The sequence below is a fragment of the Numenius arquata genome, chromosome 14 (genome assembly GCF_964106895.1).
Source record: "Numenius arquata chromosome 14, bNumArq3.hap1.1, whole genome shotgun sequence".
NCBI lineage: Eukaryota > Metazoa > Chordata > Aves > Charadriiformes > Scolopacidae > Numenius > Numenius arquata.
Genome location: NC_133589.1, coordinates 8,478,610 through 8,499,017, shown reverse-complemented (window position 1 = coordinate 8,499,017; position 20,408 = coordinate 8,478,610). Strand labels below are relative to the sequence as shown.

The following is a 20,408-nucleotide window of genomic DNA, read 5'->3' as shown; positions in this document are numbered from 1 at the left end:
CATAGCATGAACACATTGGACAGACCTGCTTAGAGTAATTTCCACACTATTTTCACTTCATTTCACTTGACAGGAGAGTACGCTAGCATTAACAACTTTCAAAAAAAATAAATGTATACAGTAACTGTCCCACAACAACCGACTACGTGTGCAAGACAGCTGAATTCTGAATTAATGGGTACGTTAATGAAACCAAAAAGAATACTTATTATCCACTACCACAATTCAAAGATGCATCCAAGATAATGCAATATACACCCCTTCAGAAGTAAAATCCTTCCCTCTAAATATTTTATGCAAAAAAAGTCACAATACAGTTTTTTCACTTAAAGCTTTTCTTAAGACACAAAGAAAAAGGCAGGGTATATGGTACACGGGTGAGGGAAAGTCCTAAGTCTTAGTGTGTTGGCCTGAAAGAGTATTTTTAACTTATTTTTACCTTGTGATAAATAATAATACACAGATTTGATTAAAGCTTAGAAATCCTCATGGAGACTCAGAACTACTCAAATTAAGAAAGCTTTCTGTAAAATTGAAGCATTACATAACTTCTAAAAGGAGGTGGTAGCCTGATGAAGTCTTTCCATTAACCAAACCAGTCAAAATCTCTTTACCAGAAGTGGAAAATCTAATGGTATTTCTATAATTTCAAGAAACGCTAGCATAAATCACCACAGTTATGTAAGAAATCCCTTCTCCCTGTGATTTGTAAGTGATTACTTTGATTATTCTTCCATCACTGTAATAAAATAACTATACAACAGTCTATAAGCTACCACCAAGAACCAATTTAAGCTAGGTAAGAAATTTCTTAAGGGTATCACTCATAAAAGACAGAGATGAGTTTTAAAATTTTGCAACCCCAAGCAGAGCTTGGCAAAGATAACCACAAGTTGATCTAAATACAAGTCAAAGAAAGCTGTAGCTTTTCCCCTAACTCACAGAATGCAACATTCTGTTGCTTTTACAGCAGGAATTACTGTATTAGAGCAAGCTTATATAAAAACAGAATTCAAATAATTACATTATTTGCATAATAAAAAAGGTTTTCTGATTTATTTATGGGTAAGAAAAATCCAACTTCACATTACACACCTTCTCCTGACAACACCTAATGCTGCCTGTACAACTCCAGAAGGTAGATGAAGTGAGGAAACCAGCACTCAAACAAGAAGCAATTACTTGTTAAGAAGAAAATATTTCAAACTCTTAAAAGACATTTATGCTCAAGTGCCTTGTTTCTTTGTAATACAAAGCTTGATTGCTTTATCCCCTCCCTGCCCTTTGACAGTACCTTGAGAGAGACAGTGAGTTCTGAAATACAATAGAGTCCTCACCTCTTACAGGCAGACTTCTCTGTCAGCAGCTCTGGAGAAACATACTGTGCTGTCCCTACAAATGAGTTTGCCCGTGCTGGAAATAAAATTGAAAGAAATAAGCAAATACATACTTATAGAGAAGCCAACCTGCCTCTTCCCCCTCTACCCTCAAGGGCAATCGATTGCAAGTTATGTAATGCTACAAAACACCCCTGGGAATTTCATTTCTCTACCCACCCACAAAACCTTCTTGGAAGAGACAAATCAATCTCAGTGATGTCTATTTGGTTCAGGAAGCGAGGCATTTAGGCACTTCCTTAGGTATGAAATCTACCAACACAAGGTTACTATATTCAAGTACAAAATTAAGTTCATTGAATTCAGTTCAGGCTAGTGCTTTTTTCTGTCATCGTTTGCAGCACCACTGATTCACAGATTAATACTAAGCAACCAGTAACACAAGAATTCTATAACCTGCATTTGAGCAACTCTCATAGTCACTGGGGTTAAATACATAAGCAGAGTAAAAAGTTACTGTTCCAGCTGAGCCACAGTAACTGTATTTTTGTTTTGCAAATGAGAAGTAATTTGAAGTAGTTTAACTTCCCACTAGATTTGGTGATCAAATCTATAGCTATAGCTATAACACTATAGCAAATATTACCTCTTCTGACATTATTTAAGAAGTGACAGTCAAAACTGTTTCAAGATCTCTCAGTGATTTTGTTAGATAAGAGGTAATGATATTTGAAGGATATCATTTGCTAAACACAACTTACATACATTTTAATATAGTTATCTGTGTCACTTGCTGGATTAAGTAATGGCGTACCTTGTCTGCTATCTGCAGATAATACTTTTGCTGTTCCAAAGTCTGTTATTTGAATGTGCATATCTTCATTTAGCAAGATGTTCTCTGGCTTAAGGTCCCTGGAAAAGGCAGATTTTTATATTTTAACAAAACACAAATTTAAGTTGCAAAACCGCCTAGTGACTTATGCACACGATGCTATCAAATGATGCAGGCATTCTATAAACATTGTTGTGTCAACCTTCCTCTAACTTGTAGCTGTCAACATGCAGACTGCTAATAAATTTTGAAAAGCCCATTAATTAACACTTTTTCTAAAAAGACCTGAAGTAATGAATAATCTCAACACTAAGCTACTTTGCATATCACTTGTTCAACAAAAATGAAAAAAAAAAAAAAAAAAACCAAAACACAAAACAAACCCCTTCACTCCCAAGCCTTAATTGAAATAACATCTGAGAAGGATACAGCACTAAGATCTTCTAAGGCCTGTTTAGTCAGTGCAAAACTCCAGCTAGTCCAACAACGGCACCGCCACGGCCTCCAGCTAATGTCCAGAACAGATAAAAACTGTAAAGCACCTCCACTCCTTAAGACTGGCATGTTAACATCTGTCACGTACAAATCCACGTATAATCTGTATTTTAGAGGTATGCATAGCATTTGTACAGATACTGCCTGATTCTGAATAAAACCAGACTTCACAGTATCTCACACACAATATACAGCAAAACAGAGTTAAGATGTCAAGAGGTTCATTTACCAGCAACATAAAAATAGCATTGGGCTACACTATTATGATATTATTTACTTTGCACCAAGTTTCCTCAGTTGACAAGAAAAGACGACATACTTCCCTCCTAAGAAGCAGGAAGGCACAGTATTATGCTCTCCTTAGCTTTCCACAAAATCCACATTTGCTTTAGATTTTACCAAGAACATTTCTAGAAAAAACACCTTGTGCATAATCAAATGGATATTGATCTCAGCTTTTTATTACCTGTGAATTATTCCTTTCCCATGCAAATACTCCAGGGCTGATACAATTTCAGCTGTATAAAACCTGGTACAGGTCTCATCAAATGAGCCAATTTTGCGTATATATTTTAGCAGCTCTCCGTTTTTGGCATAGCTAAGCCCAAAATCTGAATGTAAGTATAGTTAAGGTCTATGACTAAACCATTCTAAAACAAAACACCCACACTTCATTCCAAAGACAAGAATACTACTAAAAATAATTGAACAACAGGGAAGAAGGAAAGTTAATTTGAAACTTTACATGGTAGAAATATAAAACAGTTTCTTAAATATATTAACACAGGTTATTGTGTATATTGTGAATTGGGACACAGGTCCCAATTTCTTAGCATAGCAAATAAAGGGTTAAATTTGTAGTTTTTTCAGACAGTCACCTGAATAATTCACTTAAAGTGTATACATAATTGCCCTCAATGAGAACTATTTACAGTCATAATGAGCATTCAACCTAAGTTTAAAACTGCCCGATCATCTGGAAAGTTCCAAAGTCAGCCCAGCATTCAATGAGCAATTTTTTACATTAGAAGAGAGTCCTGTAAGTTCTGTTGCTGTACAGGTGTGCGAGAGACATATGTACACACACTCGATATGGGGCCTGTTAGCAGCGGTAGCAGCCTCAGAAAAACACAGCTACTTACCCACCCCAGAAACAGACTGATCTATCCTCTTACCCTTGGCACAGCCAATTCGAAGCAGGAAGTTTAGGAGGAAATTCACATCATTAACGTCTTCTTCACAAGAAAACAAAAAGCCAACTACAAACAAATGAGCTTTCAAGATGAAACTGCACTTTGCAATTACTGCTAGAGAACGAACTTGGGAAACAGTGGCCCAAAGAGAAAAGTTTCAGCTTTCTATCATTCAGATTATTCTATAAGCACTTTTATGTAAGAAAAATTTTAATAGATCTAATTGTTCAAATAAGAAATAGTAGTAAATATAGCTGGTTACCCCTATTTTAAACACAGAAATTGTCGTGTTTTACTGTATATATCAGAAATAAAACAGTTCTTCTGCAAAAATGGCATTGCAAACATTAAGATACTTTAAATACCTCAAGTTATTTTCATCATTCCTGTTAGACAACGTTTAAAAGGATTGCTGATTTTCAGAAAGCGTTACAGCAAGTTTTAAAATGCAAAGGATACATAGCTTTTCATCATCCTGAAAGGTGAAGTAGAGTTTCACAAAAAAAGGGTGATCCAGGCGGGACATTACATCTCTCTCTCGTGTCACATATGGCACCTTATTTTCTTTTATGATATGACGTTTTTCTAGAATTTTAACTTAATAAAAAAAGACAGAGTGAAAATGCAGTATGTACAACCAAAATAAGTCCATCTAAGTAATTTGTTCAGGGTTCTTTTTTTTGGTTAGATAAAATTATCATAAAACCCATAATTCTGTCTTTTGAACAGGTGTTTTGTAACAGGACTACAATGATATTGTATTTTTTAAAAGTTTGTGTTGAAGGAGTCAATACTTACTGGCATATTCTCTAGAACTTGCCAATTCTCGAGCCAAGACAACCTGTTGCCAGAGGAGAGAAAATACATTGTAACCATTCATTAAAGACACATTGATTTGATCTGCCAGCATGTGTTTGTATTATGCTGCCTTCACCAAGACCTCTGCAGAGCTTCAGTTCAGCATCACAACGCTTGTTTTCCTAAAAAACTTATAGACCTGACTGGGTACTCACTGATTTACAATATTATTTTTTGTTTTTTTCAGAAGAATTCTGAAGATTGTGACGTAAGTCACAGTAAATTGGCACATCTTAAAAAGGGGGGGAAGCAACAAGTGCACTAAGAAATATTTATAAAAACCCATCACAGTACTACTTCTTAACACAAATGGCAAATATTGAAAGATAAATGTTATCTGAAAGAGCAGAAGTAAGAAGTGAGACAGAGCTTTCAACTACTTATAATTTGTTAGGAAAACGATTTAAAGAAAGGGATTGAGTGATTTCCAATTAATAGAAGCAAGGGATAAAGTTTCTGGCAAGCAGTTGTACATTTTTTAAGGAGAAAAGCTTTTGGAGGAACACAAATTAAAGCTTGTCTTCAAGAAAACTTCTATAAAAGGCAACTTTTAAGACAATCTGAAAAGTCCTCTTGCCTGAACCTGAGAATAACCTTGTAACAATAGATGACTACAGTCTGTGTTTTTCTCATTTTAAGTTTATATCCATTCCAATACCTTGCTAGAGTCTCAACATTATACTAATATTTTATTTTTAAATCACTGCACCAGGCTTGCTTCTAATCCACTTCTCATTATGTCCTAACCCCTTGCAAAATCAGTCACAAAAGACTACTCCAAAATATTATACATCCGATACTAAATGTTAGGCATTTAGGAAAAATCTGAACATCAAGTCTTCAGGATACAATGGAACTTCTGAGGAGTTCAAAAGGTACTTGAAAAATCAGCACACTTATTTAATGCAACACTTAATTTTAATAGTAAAACCTAAACCCACCATTTCTCACCCAGTTACTCTTCAAGCTGTTCTCACCAGACTTAAATCTCAGCAATATTACTCCCACAACAAATTTTGAAGTTTATCTAAGATATCTGGCACTATTTATAAAAAGTAAAGTTACCGTTGAAAAAGATCCTTCACCCAGAATTTTCCCAAATTTGAAGTCATCAGGTCGTTTCTTTCGAGGCTGTGGAGGCTGCTGTCCCGTATGTTGCTGCAAGGAGTTCGAACTAGATCTTGATTCGGCTGCGGTGCCCTCCATGTTAGACCCCTGTCTGCTGCCACAGGTGGAAATGACAGATGGAGTGCTGGAATCTGCTTGGTTCCTCACCATTGATGGAGATGAACAGGAGCATAACACTACGCTAGACTGGATTGGAACAGCATCATACTGAAAAGAGAAATGAAACTGTTATTCCCATGCCTTCAAATAATTACCACACACATCTGTGCTTTATTTCCACAGGAACATCATATAAAGTCCTATTTGAAAAGGTTATAATTGAAATGTCTTTACGAGGGAATGTTGGTATTTATTTTGGCAATGGCAGCTCTGAATTTGTTAAACAACTCTGTTTAAGTCATGCTGCACAAATACATATAGCCATGAGTCAAGAGTTTGAACACTAACTCAAGACTACTCTTTTTTCAAACTCAAAAAAAGGCTCCCTAACACCAAGGTATCAAGTGTCACAGTATATTCTCCTATAAATAATATGATCTTTAAACTTTATTTCGTACTTAGAGACAGAGCCATCCATCCAATCAAGTACTGGATAAAAGAATTATCTAGTTATGCAATGAACACCTGTACTCATGAGTAACATTAGTTTAGAGATTCAAGTTACAATGAACTGTAAATGAACACGTAAAGAACTTTAATGGAGACAAAAGAATACATTCCTACATTTTCACTTGGAATCTAACTTTCTCCAATAGTATTTCTCTTTAATACACATTGGATAGGAAGAAAAGAGAACAACACAAAAAAGGCAGATCAGTTGGAGGGTTTAATAATCAGCAATATCTAACACTTTTTTTTTTTGAAGAATGCTCTGGTCCATGACCTTTTAAGACAAGGGTGGTTACACTATTTAAATTGTACATATGGTCACATAAAGACATCCCAATTCCAAAATAAAGAACCAGATACAGCCCAGAAAACAGCAAGTACAAGAAGATACAATCCAAAAACCGATTCTTGTAATATACAAAGCAAATAATCATTTGGTACCCTTCTATCAACTCTTCCAAAGTAAGACCAAGCAAACTTGTCAAGCTGCTTTCCCCCTCCCTGTTGGTCATACACCTCCACTAGTCTGTCAGGTGTCTACTTCAGATGTTTTACTTGAACTGGACGAAAACGTAGACAATAGAAGAGCTCTGCTGAACTAATTCTGACAATAAAAACCAAAATGGTATGCAAACAGAGGGAATAGTTGAGAAAATTAAAACCATGTCTGAACATTATTTTTTTAAACTCAGTACTCTAACACACGCCCAGCAGAATGAAACCGTGACTTAATGAAAATCTCCTAACCTCAAAACAGATGTATTATACAACCCTGACCTGGTCTGTAACATACCTCATGTTGATAATCAAATAAACACTACTTCTGACAAAAAGAATTTACCATCTCATGAATTTCAATGTGATTTAGAACAATTTTCTGCATTTCTATCTGAAACCACTTTAGAAGGGAATTGGACTTGTGTTCAATCATGCATATGGGCTTAAAGCACCTAGCTCCCAAATTAGCAATTACTCACTTGGCTGTGCTCTATGCATTAGGGAAAAACAGCCCTTATTTACCGCTACACTTCTTTCAAAAGTAAGATACAATTCAGAAATACACATTAGTTACACATTTAGTGGCATTACAGAGCAACGAGACACAAACATATTTCTAAACATGCAAACATATACTTTCTAAACTGTGACGAAGACAACAAGGTCAAAGAGAGTACAGCTACAACTCACCATTTTCTCCACTCTCCGTAACTGATACATAAATATCAGTTCCCACAAGACTGAAAATTAACTATTATTAAGCAACTATTCTAAACAATATCTTCCAAGAAGCATAAGGGAAGATTCCCTTTCCAATCCGAGTGCAGCCTCTTGCTCCAGGATCTTTATTGCTCCTTAGGGCTTTTTCCAAGAACTATGACTACACCAATGGTGCAGCAGATGAAGAACAGGTAACAGCTTCTCTTATTAGACCTCTGTCAGCTTTGTGACACAGCAGAGACTGCTGAGGAACCTGCCTGTAATGACAGCTATTTGCTATATTTTGTACAGCTTTTGTGAGGACAAAAGGCAGGAGGGGGGAGTTGAGGCTGGCAGAAGATTTGGAGACAGATGGGAAAATTTTGCTTTTCGAAAAGTTCACTAACTCCCCCAGAGAGCAGTATATGTCCCCACTCAGAATCAGTCATGCAGCGTTCTTCCCTTTGAAGAAACTATACTGATGCTATTATTATGAAAACAGCACATACACATTAAAGTACGTAAGTGTGTCGTAGGTCACAGTTCCTTTCATGCCTCCTATGCAGATATTTTAGCCGACATCTTCCCCGGATCAGGCATTGTCCCCAACACTCTCACAGCCCAGCTGTGTCACCCTTCCTTCAGACAGCTACTCACACAGCAGCCTGGATAAGGATACACAGCAGCTAGAATTAATAACAGATTGTACTCTTTCCTATCAAAAGCACAGCACAGCTGACACAAGCATGACTGCTCAACAACACAAGTGACACCAATGGACAAAACATGCCACTAATTGAAATATAGTAAATTTAAAAAAAAAAAACAAATACCAGACTAAATATTAGGATTTAAATTATGAACTGGCTCCTGTCAGGCTACTCTAGAGCAACTAAGGGTTTACAGGTAAATAAAGCAGCAGCATTGCGGGGGGTGTCTGATTAGATTCTGCAGCTAGCAAGATCACCTTGAAAAAACAAACAAACAAGAAAAAAAACCCACCACAAAAGCACCAGAGAACACTGAGAAAAAGGGGGGGAAACGTGTTGGATGCAGTATATTTCCTTGGCACAGTATCTGGAACTAAGTCACAATGAATATCAAGTATAGAAAAGTCCTAAGGGAGGGAGAAACAGGAGTAAAGGACTTTGTAGAAAGAGAAGGTTATTTCCAGCCAAGGTATAACGTCAATTAGTCCCCTGACTTTCTCAAAGGAAAGTCAAGATTAAGAACAAGAAGGACAGAGAAAGATACAATAGATTTAAAGTATCAGTTACCTAAGAAATGACAGAACTATGCAACTAGGTATGTTGCACCTGAGCATTTGTAGAAAAGGTCACTCCACATATTCTTGTTTAGTATTTTGTGTCCTGTATTATGTACCTTCTCAGTTTTATTTTGAAAGATTAAAAAAAAAATATGTCTGCAGACACTGTACATGTTTCCACATATGTGTCTTCACATATGCCCGAGAGAGTACAGGCTAGCTCATCCGGTCTAACCTCATACAGCCACTCTCCTGCAAAAATTAGATTTAAAATTCTGCTTCTGCTAGATACAGTTTTTTTTTAGTGAGATACAAAGTCAATCACTGAACAATTTAAAAGCCTTCTAAACTGCGTCTGCAGTTCTCAGAAGCTTGAGGATGCTCCCTTTCCAGCAGTTACCAACATTTCTCATCTGGCAAGCCAGTGAAAGCACAGACCCTCACACAGCGACAACCAACTTACCTATCGCAGTTCATGTCTCACCAGGGAGCACACCGATGGAATTATTAGATCACTGGTTATCTCTGCTTTTAAAAACTAGTCTCTAACATTACCTACTTTCCCAAGCCCTTAAGGGTGCTGTTTCTAATTTACTTCCGTATAGAAATTGTTTCCTCCTTAGCGCAACACACTGAGTTTGAAAATCTAATAGTGAAGAAAATAACAAATTTGCTGGAGGTAAGTAGAATTACAGATCAGCAGATGTATCAAAATCTTCATTAACTAGTTTCCACTAAATCACTAGAAACAGGCTTCCTTTTATTTAGATACCATGCAAAGTAAGTCCTTTTATTGTTCTTTTCCACTCTTGCCTGCGAACTGTAGAAATAAACTATGAGAAGAAAACCTGAATCAATGCAAAAAGCCCACTAGATATCACTGTTTTTCCTTTCATACTTTCCTCGCTCCCCTTTGTATGAAAAGCCAGTGACAGACAAAGCTCCCAGCTACCTAAAAGGACCTATCCCTTTTGGAATCTTTTTTCAGTTCAGCATTTTGACACCACCACCACTACCACAACTTTTAATATATGCAAGCACATAGCACGCATTAAACAAATGCGACACTGCTCTAAAGCAAGTAAACCACAATAACTGCATCTCTACTAGCTTTTCCCCGACTCAAAATCTGCAACACTGCTTTGCTGTTGCAGTTCTATCCACACAAACTGAAGCAAAAAATACTGGTAGAGATTGGGCCTTCTGAAGCTTCCAGTATCTTTTACTTCTATCCCAAATGACGTGATACTGAACTCTGAAGATGACTGAGAACATCTTTGCTACCACTGAAACCCTACCAGCAAGATCTCCTCTGTTACAGTCAGCGTGAACAGGATCCTAACCTATCCCTTGTCTGATAACACCCAGTCCAAGTGCTGACTGTGTTACTGAATGTCTCTCACATTAAGACATAGGGCAGGCAGCATGACCAGAAAAGCTCTTCCATCCACTTACCTGTAAGGCCAATTTTTTTGGAAGCAGACCTTGCTAACAGATCACATTATTTACACAAAGCAACAAGAGCTCTACACCTCAACTGGTACATTTGTTTGGATTATAATCAATGCTGATAAGACTATATAAACTAGAAGACTGGCACAAACCTCTTAGGAATGTTTTTCATGGTAAACTGTATTACAGATCTACTAAATAAAATAATGGAGATAGACATCCATAAAACATTTGACTTCGTATTCTATAGCACCTGAAATACAGAGTACGGTTTAGGAAAATTAACATAGGACATATTCAAAGTAAAACTGGTTAAATTCTTAACAACTTATAATTAATAGCCATGTCCAAACAAGGATCTCTTCTAGTTCACACCTGGATTGACTCTCAAACCAAAAAGGTTGAAAGAAAAATAATAACTGCATAAATTTAAAGACTGAAGAAAAAAACCCCACCAACCAACACACATCATTTGGCAAAAAAAAAAAAAAAAAAAAAGTGTATCTCTTACTTAAAGCAGTCTACAGCTTTTGGTAAATTAGACAAGCAGTAAGATCTCACTTTTGCCTCTATCAAAACATTACCACAAAATAAAATATGGTCCAAGAATTTAGGCATAATGGTGGGGAAACAAGTGGACAAAGAACTCAAGCTAGTCCATACCTGAATATATAGAACTAGAAATCATCAAACAGGAGAAGCAAAGTCTTATTGCCACTAGTACTATGCAAATATTAAGGAAAAAACCAAAACAAACCAGTTTCAGGAGAAAATCAAGACACTGAACCGCCTGTAAAAACATCTAACCATCTGACTATACTAAGGTCCTGAAACCTGTGTTTATTAAGGAATCTGACTGTTTTAACCTTGTGATATCAGAGAATACAGAACTCTAAAAAAATTAGGATCACCGGCAATTCAACACAAGTGTCACCGGATATAAGAATTACTGAGTGGTGTATGTTGTAAGCATTAGACTAAATCATGATCAGAAGTTCACAGACTACCATGAAGGTAAACCAATACAAACACATATGCCCTACCTCAGCAAAGTCTGCTTAATAAACGGTAAGATTTGGAAAACAACATAGCAGCACTCTAGGGTATCTGTGAATTAATCTTTTCACTTGCAAATGGAGTTTGAGAGGCTTTCGAAACACATACCACATGATACAGTATGAGATACCCCCGTCTGTCACAGTATCCAATCACAGCTTTTACATCTCTGCCAAACACAGTCCTTCGGTACAGAAACAGGAAGATCTTCCAAACTACATAAATCTAAGATTCCATGTCCAAATTAATACCCTTGTCTTCAAGTAAAAATATGGAGTCCATCTATTTACCTGTCTAATTAAGGAGGAATAAGGGCCTTTATTTCACATTGAGAGAAGGTAACTGCTTTCACTGGACAGGTGTTTCATAGTTTTAGAGATAAAGCTCACTTGATACTATTTATCAATACTGCGATTCTGCTAAAGGCAGTTTAAGTTAGATTGGCTTGGCCTGAAAGGTTTTGTAAATTATTTTGATATTGTCATACAAGCCAAATATTCTGAAATTTAAATTCATTTTGTATTGCTTATAATTTAAACACTGACAACCTGGGGTCTCCTAAGAATTTATCGGCAAAATGCAAGGTGATAGAAGGAACAGCTAGGCAGTAATATTTAATATGTTCTTTTCACGGTACACTGGTGTTTCAGAGGGTTGACAAAGATGCAGGAACTGCATCTGACACACATCTTGCAACTGAAAAAGAGCATAAGAAGGGGCAATTAACAGATACTATTCACAGCTTTCCCATTGGCATCATCCCCCTTCATATCCCACAATGAAAACATTTGCCTTCTCCAGGTTCTCCAATACCTATTTGAGACAGGCTTCACTTCCAAGGCTAGAGTGCAACACATCCTGGAAGTTCCAGCATATTCCAACAGAAAAAAAAAACCAGCAACTCATCAGGTCAGATACTAAGATGGGCCTGAATATACGTCCTCAAACTATTCCCCATAGTGCCTAAAAGGGGAATGTAGGCAAAAGCAGAGTAGCTCAGCTACAAGAAGCCTAAGTTAAGATACAGAAGAACACTGATTCAGAACAACAAAATCCAACTAAAAGCCTGCCCTTCCAGTGCAGAGAGCACAGCACAGGTGGCATTTCCCATTATATACCAATCCCATCCAGGAGTGGTTTGCAGGAAGTGTAGTGATTATGAAATGATCCCTATCAATATTCAACACCAGTTTTCCTTTCATGAACTCCGTACACTACTACACCAGAGTGCCTGCCATGAATGAAGGCAGACCAGAACAATAATAGATGGTGTGCTTTCATGAACTGCAGTGAACATAAATTCTCGTACCTTATATCCTCATGTCTAGTTATGCTCTGGACCTTGGTCCAAAAACAGACTGTCAGACTTTCTGCTAAGTGACCAACAGCATCCCCTTTCTATGAACCAATTGTACATGTGTGTACATAGAGAGAAACAATATACTGAACAATTTATGAAACTCCATTACATGCCAGTTTCCATTTATATATGCTTAGAATCTTGTCAGATAATTTAAAGAATTTAATAATACATCTATTTGCCAACATTATTATTACCTTTAAGGAATTAAAATATTTGCCTAAAGAGAAAGAGAAAATTCATTCACACACCTTAAAAAGTCTCACTAGATGCTGTCAGACTGTCTTATTATAACATAAAATCAAGGATGTAATTGACAGGACCAAACTCAGATTAAGCCAAGCCTCAGCAGTACTTCTGAATGCTCTACCTAACTAGTAAACTGTTCACCCACCTAACAGGTTAACTTTGACACTCAAATACATACAGCCATAGTAAAAAGAATTAAAACACCATCATGATTGGGAGCTATTTAAAAACGTGTACTGTGCTCACACTTTCAGCTTGCTAGAAGATCACAGATCTCCCCAATAAGGAAGGAATACCACTAGACCAGAATAGTAAGGAAAACAAACTTAGAAGTATGCTTTCAGATTCTGAAATCTGAGGGAAAAATTGCCAAAGGCTTTAAAGAACGACACTCAACATTCATTCATTGAAAAGAAGGGATATATTAAAAAGAACTGTAACTGAATACTCCATTGGCAACTACCTAGACTTCTCTGGATGAAAATACTAAGTCATACTTCAATGAATTATCTCTGTGCAGCAGAGTGCAAAACATAGCATTAAAAAAACCTAGTTCAAAACCAATCTGATCAAAAGGGGTGATATGAAAGCATTAAAAAAATCTCATGCTTTTCAGTACTATACAAAGAGGTTAATTAAACAAGCTGGTTAATCTTCAACATATCACAACAAGCAAAGTTTATATTAAAATGGCAGCTCTTGTTCAACCTTTCTCAAGGCAGATAATTCAGATGTCTAACACAAAATCATAACAAATAAAATCAACAAGCGTTTCTAAGAACAAACACTCCTCTGAAAAAAAACAAATGAAGCACTTATTAAAAACTGTACTAGGTTACAAAGATGCCAAAGATATTTTCCCGGGACAACAGGATGTTTTTTTCTACAGAGAAGTTCTTTGAAGATCATAGTAAGCCATCTTCTTCAAAGTGCAGTAAACAAACCCTACTCTAAGTATTAGTTATTTGTAGATATTAAAAAAGCATTAACATCAAATATTAATCTTCTGTAGCACAGTGGTTTGGGTTTATGTTGTGTAGAGCTGCATCAGCGCTCCTTCAAACCCCATCACCAAATAGTATGCAAAGATTATTGCAGAGAACTTAAGACCTAGCTAACACTAGAACTTAAGATCTAGAATAACCCAACAAATTGCCCATCAGCTCCACATCTTGAAGAAACCAACCATTACAGTCAGCAAAACAGTCTGAAGCCAAACAATTGTCAAAATCTGTACTTTGATCAAGGTTCATAAATGGTTACTGATTGCTACATTTAAAAGAACAGATTGAAACATTGTATTTCAATTATAAAAGCTATTTTAACACAACTTTGCTTTGCAAAGGAATCCGAAGCCATACATCTATCTGGAGTGAAATTTTTTCATCTCAGAAGATGCCACATGAAAAATCTGTTGCTTAGTAGTCCATTTTTATGAATAAACCATGCAAATTTCAAAAGCATACAGTTGTATAAAAGGAGGATTTTTTTGTTGTTTAAACAGACTGCCATGCTCACTGATGAAAGAAATCTAGGCTCTGACCCACCAGAACGACTATGCTCACCTTCACGTGCAGTGTCATTTGAAACTTCTCAAATGCTGAAAGGCAAGCATTCACTGAAGCACTGGATAAAACTGTCACACGCATCCCCCACCCCCCAAAAACAATCTCTTGAAATAACCATCATTTAAAAGAAGACTTCTTGAAAAATACTGCCATAGTAATCCATTTCAAGATTAAAGATCGTAAACGTTAATGGAGGGAGAAAGCTTGGAGCAGATAATTCTTCAAAGACACTATTCTACCTAAGCTGGCTAGGACCTTTGCAATAGGGGGAAACAAGTATGAGAACAATTCAAGTTGATGTAGCCTGCTTCACATATTAACAGCCCTAATACAATTTAAAGAAAAATTACAGTAATATGAAGGTTATGTTGAAAATACTTGTAATAAATCATCATAAGATACAGTTATTATTTCAGAGGAAATATATATAAAGCCCTGGCTAAGCCTGACATAACACCATGCTCTAATAACCTATGAGAATTTGATTAGTAAAATTGTTTTTTTTCCATGAACTTTTCCTTGTATTACTGTAAGGCACAAGTAGGTTGTTAAAGAAGACCCTAGTATCTAGTTGGCAGTTGTTCACCTCATGTTCAAAATCAATTTTGGAAAATACAAGTCCGATCTTCAAAGAAAGAAGATCAACTTTGAAGAACAATCAAAATTAACTTATTTTTCTTCTTAAGCTTTCTGGAGGCACATCCTAACACAGTTAATCATATAGAAAGTAGGTTTTTTTAAGTTTGGGGAGACGTACTGTATTGTTCATATAAAATAATCTCAAAATACCAGAAACAAAGCTCAGTTCTGACATTCTACTTCCTTCATAACTGATGTACTGATCGCCAACCACCAGTTCCTTACTTTCTGCAGTAAATCTGTAACACAGTTTATTCATAAGTGAGTAATGACGAAATCAGATTCATTTTACATATAACTAATAGGCTAAAGGATTTGGAAGCACAGAGAACACCTCTACGTTATAGATTGTTTCTACAGAAATGAATCAGTCTTGCGGATAAAATACCTTTACTCCCTCAAATGGTCAAAACAATCTCTTACATACAGAGCAATGTTGACCCAAACATTTTATTTCACACAAATGCCTTTTTCCAAATTTGACAGCCTTAAACATACGGTGGTATTTCCTGCCACTAATTTCCAGGATTCTAATTCCAAATTCAGGTAGGGATTAAAGCTAATGAAAGGATTTGTAAGAATCTGCATATCAGTCAGTTACCCTCTAACCTCCTCTACTGCTAAGCAAAGCACTTAAGTTCCAAGCACCTTCAGGGGCAGAGACTATTTAAGGCCTCCTTCCACCGCCTCTCCACCCCCCCGCCCAACCCCGAGACTCAAAACAGATCAGAAACAGGAAACCACAAAAAATCTCTAAGAACCTGAAGTCAGCCTATGGCCCAAATAGCTATATATGTAAACAAGCCATTGAGAATTCATTTCACACAAACAGATCCAGGCCAGCTCACAAGAAAACAAAAGCCATCTGTAATCGCAATAGTCTAGATCACATTCAACATCATCAGTTATCTCATGAAGCACACCAATATTAAGAGGTGTTGCACAGCATGGAGTGGGGCTCGTGCTAACAAACACAAAAGGATTTCCTACACTAGGCTCCTTGCTAGCAATTCTAGGAGGCAAAGAGAACAGTTTTGGGCGAAGAGCAGAGAAGCAGCCACACAGAGGATGGAGCGTACAAATGTTGGACAGCACAGTTAAGAACTGTAAATTAAATTCCCACAGGATTACTAAAGAACTGAACATCAAATTCAATACTTTCTTTTCTGAAGAATGTGCTGAGCAAGTTAATCCTTGCAAATTTTTCACCATAAAGAATTATAGAGTATTTGCCAGGTGACGTATTTACAGCTTGTCTTTCAAAGCAGAAAGCAAGTCTCAACTTCAATATTTAGTCACACAACAAACCAGTTATTTCCTACAGCACTGTTGAGCAGAATCTATAAGGTGTGAAAATAAGGCTCTAGACCAAACAGCTAACTTTCTGCACGTTGTGTTCAGGACTTTCATACGCTTTAGTTAGACCTTAGTAACTTTCCACAAGCTTACCTGCAAAAAATGTCAGAAAGGGAAGTGGGGAGGGAGAAAAAAAGAAGCAAAAAAGGGGAAGAAGCTGATTTATTACATACACATAATCTAACTTGACCACCTGCAAAAAAAAAGTTTTCCCATTTGAAATACCAGAAACAATGGCTCCTTGGCTTCATACAAATTCTTCAGAAGCTCCCATATGAGGAACTTGGAGAAGGATTTTACCTTTCAAACATAGTGTTTTCTGAATTAAGTTTTTATCTTTCCATATTAAAAAATAATTTCTCACTTGCATATTTTCTGATGCTATCGATGTGCTAGTTCTACAGCACTCCATATAGCTTTTCTAGAAAAAAAAAAGATAAAATAAGTTTACTGTTAAAAAGCAGGGCTTACTAAAGTATTCCACATCTTTATAAAGCAAACCTGTTTTTATTTCCTTGCCAGTTTATTACTTTTTTCAGCCTAACAAAGTGACTGCACCTGCAGTTTCAAACCACTTCTGTACCAAAATTCCTGCAAGTACTTCAATAGTCAGCATCTCTTTCCAAGTTTTTCCTGCAATGCTGCCTTCCAACTGATGTGCTTTAGGGAAGTGAAATGAACCTGAGTCTGTGAGGTGTCTTATGGTGTCCAGCTACAGTGATCTACTTTGTAGGGTTTCAAGAGCTATATGAAACAAACATTACTTCTAGCACTGTAAGCAATAGACCAATAACCCAAAGAATAATTTGCTTTAAAAATAAAAAGTCCGCAGACACAGTGGATTCATTGTTTAGTTGAACATCACTATTATATCCAGGTTATTTGCTGAATCCTCTCCTTTCCAGCATATAAAATTGCACCTCTTAAGCTGCTTCCATTTTTTCACCTTTGAGCACAATCTCAACATCTGTATCTTTTACTATTTTCTATTCCTGCAGCTTGCTTTGGTGAGAGATTTACAGAAAACTTAACCCAGTTAAAAGCCTATGTTTGAGTGATACAGACTAGTCATAGCCTTATGCTAAAAACCCAAGAGAATATATATATATACCCTACAAAAAACTACAAACAGAACTCTTACCATAGCCTAGTCTAATGCCTCACATAGATGAAGAACTTACTCTATTAATAACCCAGTTCTCTGAAAAGCATAGTTTGTATTAACTCCACAGGGGAGTGAGGGGGGAAGAGCTAGCAGCTTTGTTGAGACATATCTGTGACTATACTATAGGTTTTATCAGGTCAGAAATAATGGTAGAATCTAATAATCACTACAGCAGCTAAACCTTCCAGCAAAGATGTTGCTGAAAATGAAGATGTAAATAACCATTCTTCCAGACTCTTCATTTTGTGAGGGAAAGCACGTCTTGATGCAAGACCCAATATGCTTATAACGAAGGCATTAACAGCAAATAACTAAGACCACATTGACACCTGCAACTAAAGCAGCACTAGAGGCGTCTCCTTAAAAGTGCAATTCTCTCCTTGGTACCACTTCTTCAGAAAATAGTAGAATGTTTTAGGAACTGTTCTCACATACACAAATACAGAGTGAACTGTTTTGGCAGAAGAATGCTGGAATATTCCTTTCAAAGCTGTGCTCTATTTTCTCCCCCAGTCTTTTGCATTTATAGTAAAACAACCGCAGAACTCATTAATTCCATCACACAAACATTAACAGAAATTTCCTCAGGCTCAGAAATACTGGATTTTCCATATTTGATATCATCTAGATTTACAAAAAGGTTAGCTGAATCAAGCCACCTCTATCTGCTACCACCGGTCAGCACACTCACCTGACCAGAGATATATTAAATGGGATAGAAGAGAAGGAATTAAAAGTAAGTTGCCCTGAAAAAAATATTTTGGTTTTAACGAAAATGGTTATCAACTTTGTTCTTCATTCATTCTCTCTCTGTATGTTTCTCTTACAGGCTGGGACCTAAACTGTATATAGAAAAGGAACTGAAATGGAAGTAATTTTTGAGAGAAAAACCTGGAAAGAAAGGCAACAAGCAAAGCCAGAAGCACAAAGGGAAGTCTACTCTCTGTTTAAAAGAGTCCAAGTAAAAAGAAGTCATCTCTGATGCTGAGAAACAACCATATAGAGCTCTATCATGTGGCAGGAAAGAAAATCTAATTCCTATAATAATCAAACACTGCTTTATTTCATAATCCTCAATGCAGTATTTCACGTCCTCCCCTGTAGGGCTATTCCACGTAATAATTCTCGACTCCAGTCAACAAATATGATCATGTGTAACACCCTGATGAGAAAAGCACTGAGCATGAAGAGGAGAGCATACTGAAACAGGACTTCAAGAATTAACGTAGCTCTGCCTGTCTCCCTGCAGAAGACCCTCCCCAGCCATTGATGAAAAAGCTTTAAGTGCTGCAGAGCAGAGCTTGGCAACTTGCAAGCGATAGAAAGAATACAAGACCCAAATGCAGAGCAGCACGCACACAAGGATGAGGAACATATCGCTGCCAGTTAGTTACACTGACACCAACGAAAGCTGGTAGTTATTTTTGTAAAGAAAACTCTTTTCGTAGGGGAATTTCTACACTAACTAAACGGTATAATCCACAACACAAACCAAGATCCACCATTACTACTTCTGTGCATCAGCTACAGCTCCATCAATCAGTGCTCACAAAACCTTAAGGTTTCACACTGCCGGGCTAACGTAAACAACTGTGTTAGAAACGGCGTCCTATTACGACCCTCACGATCTTCCTCACGCGTTTGTTTCCACTACAAAAAAAAAAATAAATCGATTACAGAGTAACAGGTGCCTCCCCCAAGGCAACAGCGCCGGCTCTCCCGCCGGGAGACGGCCCGGCAAAGCCACGCCAACGCCCCGTACCCGGAACCGAGAGGGAAGCTCCGCCGGCGGCCGCGGGGTGGCTACTTCAGCCTCGGCCCCGGCCTCGCTTCCTCCCGCTGACGGGCCGGGCCCGGGCCGCCCGCCGCCGCGCTCACCTCCCGCCTCAGGGCCCCCGGGGCGGCAGAGGGGCCCTCCCGCCAGGCCCGCGGCGACCCAGCAGGTGGGGAGGAGGGGGTGTGGAGGCGGAACGAGGACCGGCAACAGCAGCGCCGAGGCCGGCCCCGCGGAGGGCAGCGCTCGCCGGGCCGGGCCACCCCGCCCCGTCCGAGCCAAACACCCGGCACGGGTGGCCGCCACCCCCTCACGGGTCGGCCCCGCCGCCCGGGCCTAACTTCTTCCCCCCCCACACCCTCCAGCTCACGGCGGGCCGCGACCAACAGACAGCCCCGGGCGACCGCGGCACCGGCCCCTCTCCCCGCACTCACCAGGTGACTGCTGGTGCTGGCCATGGGCCCCGCCCGGCCGGCGCGGCCCGCGCTCCGGTCGCCCTTTAAGATCCCGGCGCACGGCCGCCCAGCCCGGGCCAATGGGGCGCCCGCATCCTCCGCCCGTGACGTCACCCACAACAATGCCCCCCCCCTCCGCCGCGGGCAGGACTTCCGCGCGGCCCGCACGCTCATTGGCGACGCCGTCTGTTACTCACGGAACGTCCCCCGTCGGGCTCGGCGTCCTCCGCCGAGAGGCGCAGGCGCGGTTGTGGGGGTGACGCTGCCGGCTCCAGTTCCTGTCAGGAGGCCGCGCTCGCTGAGGGCGGAAGCGGGCGGGGCGGCGCGGCCACCACCCTCCACTCACATCCGGGTTCGTGCCACGACGCGAGGGTGCGGGGGGAGCGACGACGTGGTGACGCGAAGGAGGGGCGGGCGA

At 38.7% G+C, this 20,408-nt stretch overlaps 1 protein-coding gene across 2 annotated transcripts in view; it reads right to left on the bottom strand.

Moving 5' to 3' along the window:
* Positions 1–20,063, bottom strand: part of PDPK1 (3-phosphoinositide dependent protein kinase 1) — a 29,630-nt gene extending 9,567 nt beyond the window's left edge. Inside the window, exons 1-7 of one of the 2 annotated variants that reach the window (XM_074158453.1) lie at positions 19,970–20,063; positions 5,781–6,050; positions 4,656–4,698; positions 4,317–4,454; positions 3,131–3,275; positions 2,152–2,249; positions 1,338–1,413 (exon numbers count right to left, since the gene is read on the bottom strand). In XM_074158453.1, the coding sequence (XP_074014554.1) occupies positions 1,338–1,413; positions 2,152–2,249; positions 3,131–3,275; positions 4,317–4,454; positions 4,656–4,698; positions 5,781–6,050; positions 19,970–19,993 (794 nt within the window). In that variant the 5' untranslated portion in view covers positions 19,994–20,063. Of the gene's footprint in view, positions 1–1,337; positions 1,414–2,151; positions 2,250–3,130; positions 3,276–4,316; positions 4,455–4,655; positions 4,699–5,780; positions 6,051–7,836; positions 7,852–19,969 lie in introns of those variants that run through there. The other variant, XM_074158454.1, reaches the window with a different exon arrangement.
* Between the last annotated feature and the right edge of the window lie 345 nt (positions 20,064–20,408).